General features: G+C 37.1%; 1 protein-coding gene across 1 annotated transcript in view; it reads right to left on the reverse strand.

Annotated features, from left to right (window-relative positions):
* Nucleotides 1-1,636: 1,636 nt before the first annotated feature.
* Nucleotides 1,637-3,456, reverse strand: part of LOC107748882 (uncharacterized) — a 6,242-nt gene continuing 4,422 nt past the window's right edge. Inside the window, exons 3-4 of the mRNA XM_016563873.1 lie at nt 2,279-2,641; nt 1,637-2,199 (exon numbers count right to left, since the gene is read on the reverse strand). Of these exons, the coding sequence (XP_016419359.1) occupies nt 1,754-2,199; nt 2,279-2,641 (809 nt within the window). The 3' untranslated portion in view covers nt 1,637-1,753. The remainder of the gene's footprint in view (nt 2,200-2,278; nt 2,642-3,456) is intronic.

A 3,456-nucleotide genomic window follows, 5' to 3' on the forward strand; every position in this document is an offset into this window, starting at 1 on the left:
ATCGTTGTGTAATCAAAATATTTCATTTGAATTTCTTTTGGTAATATTTCATTTATGTTATTTATAAGAGCCCTAAATAGTAATATTCCTAATTCTACAACATTAAATTGTTTAACAAGAACTTTTTTTTCTTATTAAAAAATTTGTGTCCATAAATCTTGCATCAACTCCGTTATAGTATCATACTTTGCCTTTAAATTAGTGGAATTATTTCCCACAACTATGTAAGATACAGGAAATGATCTCACTTTCCCTCACTGATAAGATCTGAAGCACTGAAAAGTATATGTGACCCTGGACAACAAAACCAGCCATACGGGTCAATTTTTTAAAATTGAGATTTATATAGCTGAATAAATAAGCTTTCCATTGATGTATGGTTTTGTTAGGATAGGACAATTGCTCTCTCTGAGAAAATATTTTAATCTGAAGTGCTCTTACACCAAGAGTTCTTTTATAAAACGTCAAAATTGTTACCACGATATCAAAAGGAAAACAATTTATCATTGATCACACATTGGGTTATTTAAAATTCTTTTAATCATGATTTCATTAGTGCCATGTGCTCTTAGCATTTATGCTAGCAAGTGGAGTTTTTGGCTAAAAAACTGAAAATTGTCAATTCTGTTACCGTCAAACTCCATTACCAAGTTAGAGTAACAATGCTGCCAGTATGTAACAGAATTGACAGTCCACCAGTCAATTCTGTTAATTCTCTTATACTTTACAATTCTGTTACTTAAAGGGTCAACTCTGTTTATGAACTACACTGAACAAAATTATAAATCCAACACTTTTGTTTTTGCCCCCATTTTTCATGAGCTGAACTCAAAGATCTAAGACTTTATCTATGTACACAAAAGGCCTATTTCTCTCAAATATTGTTCACAAATCTGTCTAAATCTGTGTTAGTGAGCACTTCTCCTTTGCCGAGATAATCCATCCACCTCACAGGTGTGGCATAGCAAGATGCTGATTAGACAGCATGATCATTGCACAGGTGTAACATTACAATCTACAATTGCTCTTTAAAGCATTAAAATAACTAAATTAAAAGTTAAAATCACTGAATTAAAAATGAAAATAAAGAAAGAAAATAACTACATTTTAACTGCTATAAGAAACACACACTAACTCATTTGAGCTTAGTAATTAGTGCTGTAGCCTACTAGCTTACATTTGATTTACCTATTACAATAGAACACTTACAGTTACTGCTATCATAAAAATACACTTTATATGAAGGGTTAGAATTCTACAAAAGACACATTTAATGTCCAAAAACAATTTTTTTTAGCAAAATGTATATTTTACTCAGAATTATTGCGCTCCTATTCGAGTGCGCTCCGTCTGTTTAGTTGCAGCAATTGTAGATTGTAATGTTCTGCTATCTGTATATATATATATATATAAAAAAGTTTGTTTTTTTTTAGTTTTCAAAATTTCAGTACAGCACAAGGTCAGGAATAAAGCATATAACGGAAACGATTCTGCATTACTTGGAAAATCATATCCTGGTCAGTATCTGGTGGGCTGTCATTGAAATCCGTGTGACATCTTTTAGGGGCCATTTTGAAACTATTTATTTAAGAAAACTATTCAAATAACACCCAAAAGTGATATAATAAACAAGCATGCACATCATTAAAAAAAAATAAAAATCACTCGTTAATACAATTATATATAAAAAAGAAAAACAATTTTGCAAAAATAGGCTTGAACAAAAATCCGTATGATATAATAAACAGACCCATCATTTTCTAGTTGTAGTCATCATTTGGTGCGTCTCACACACACACCTTTGAATGACACTCATTCTTTCATTCATAAGAGAGATTGCGTCTAACGCCAGCCTTTGATCTGCTCGCATATTACGCATTTCATTTGCCAACTCTGTGACATCCCTTTGCAGTGCACGAAGTCTATTTATCATCTCAGTGAAATCAGTTCTGCTCCACTCCATATTTAAAAGAATCAACTTTGTGATGGGTTGAAAACAGGCTGCCACTTCGGCTCGAACAACACGTACAACGTCCTTCTGGGTGGAAGGCCGATTGACAGAACTGTTACTGTCGTGTTGTCGAACAACATGTTGGCGTTGGGTGTCGCTGCTGGACTTTGATAATTCATAAGCCTCCCAAGCAGCCATTTCACCATCGATCCATAGCTCCGCACATCTCACGTCGTAGTCTGGTAAACCTGTGAAACAGAAGATTCGTTTGTATTATCATGCGACAGTTTAAATACACAATGGTTACTACAGATGATTATTACATACATTCTTTCCCGTTATCCTCTGATGGTCTCAAACGCCGTTTCACAGGAACATCAGAGGGGTTGTCCGATTCCCTCTCCCGCTTTTCCCCACATCTCAAGGTGGACGTGTTGCATCCATTGGACTTGGGCTCAAGACTCTGTGTTGTTGTGTCCTGGAGTGAATCCCTTGGCGTCACTGCTACACCGCCGTCACAGGGTTCAGACCCACGGTTACTGCCACTCAAAGGTACTGATACCACCGTTTTAAGGTTATCCGGGGCTGCTGATTTATCAGGTGCACATGACGACGGGACACCTGATGGCGTAACAAGCTGACTTTGAGTTGTATTCTCTTCACCATTTGTAAGACGACGAGCATCGTCAACTGAAAACAGAAAAAAACTCTTGCTTAGAATATTGTGTAGCCAACTAAAAACAGCTTAACCCCTATAATGCATTCAAAATCTGTACACGATTTTCACAGTCGGTCAGTTTGGACCCGAAGAATTGTTGTTTTATAAAACAGCCATAACTTAATATTTTTCAACTAAATCTATATTGTATATGATCAGCAACTTCTCATTAATGAGTGAAACATTGATTGGCTGAATCTCAAACAATACTATAACTTCTTGCATTCTTGTACTCGGCTTAAGTTCTTTTTCCTTTGCTAACTGTATGCATGTATGTGAACAGTTTAAAGGTGGGGTAAGCGATTTTCCAAAAACGCTTTAGAAAACTGATTCGGGCCGACTAGCAAAACAAACTTGTAGCCAATCAGCAGTAAGGGGCGTGTCTACTCATGATGTGGAGGAGAGAGCGTTCAGTGCTCACATTAGCGAGCCGAGCGACAGAAAGATAGAGATGGCGGATAAAAAACAAAAGAGGAAAACGTCTGCGGAACAAAAGAAGGCTTAAGGCAAGAAGTAGGACCCGTGTAAATATCGGATCAGCTTTCCAGCGCTGGAGAGAACTCAAGGAGCGGAAGGCCTGCGATCGGACGCTGAGGTTGCTTTGTTTCTTCTCGATAGGTGAGTAATTTGTCGTGTCGTGCCGCATCCAGTACAGACCATAGATATGTATATATATCTATGGTGTAGACAGCATCACTGATTATAATGAGTTCTATTGTATTTTGTCGCGCCGCGCCAGTGCGGCCTAGGTGATTGTGTGTTACAAACACGTACGTCTTTGTGTACA

Source organism: Sinocyclocheilus rhinocerous, unplaced genomic scaffold, assembly GCF_001515625.1.
Source record: "Sinocyclocheilus rhinocerous isolate Xijiao unplaced genomic scaffold, SAMN03320098_v1.1 scaffold350, whole genome shotgun sequence".
Classification (NCBI taxonomy): domain Eukaryota; kingdom Metazoa; phylum Chordata; class Actinopteri; order Cypriniformes; family Cyprinidae; genus Sinocyclocheilus; species Sinocyclocheilus rhinocerous.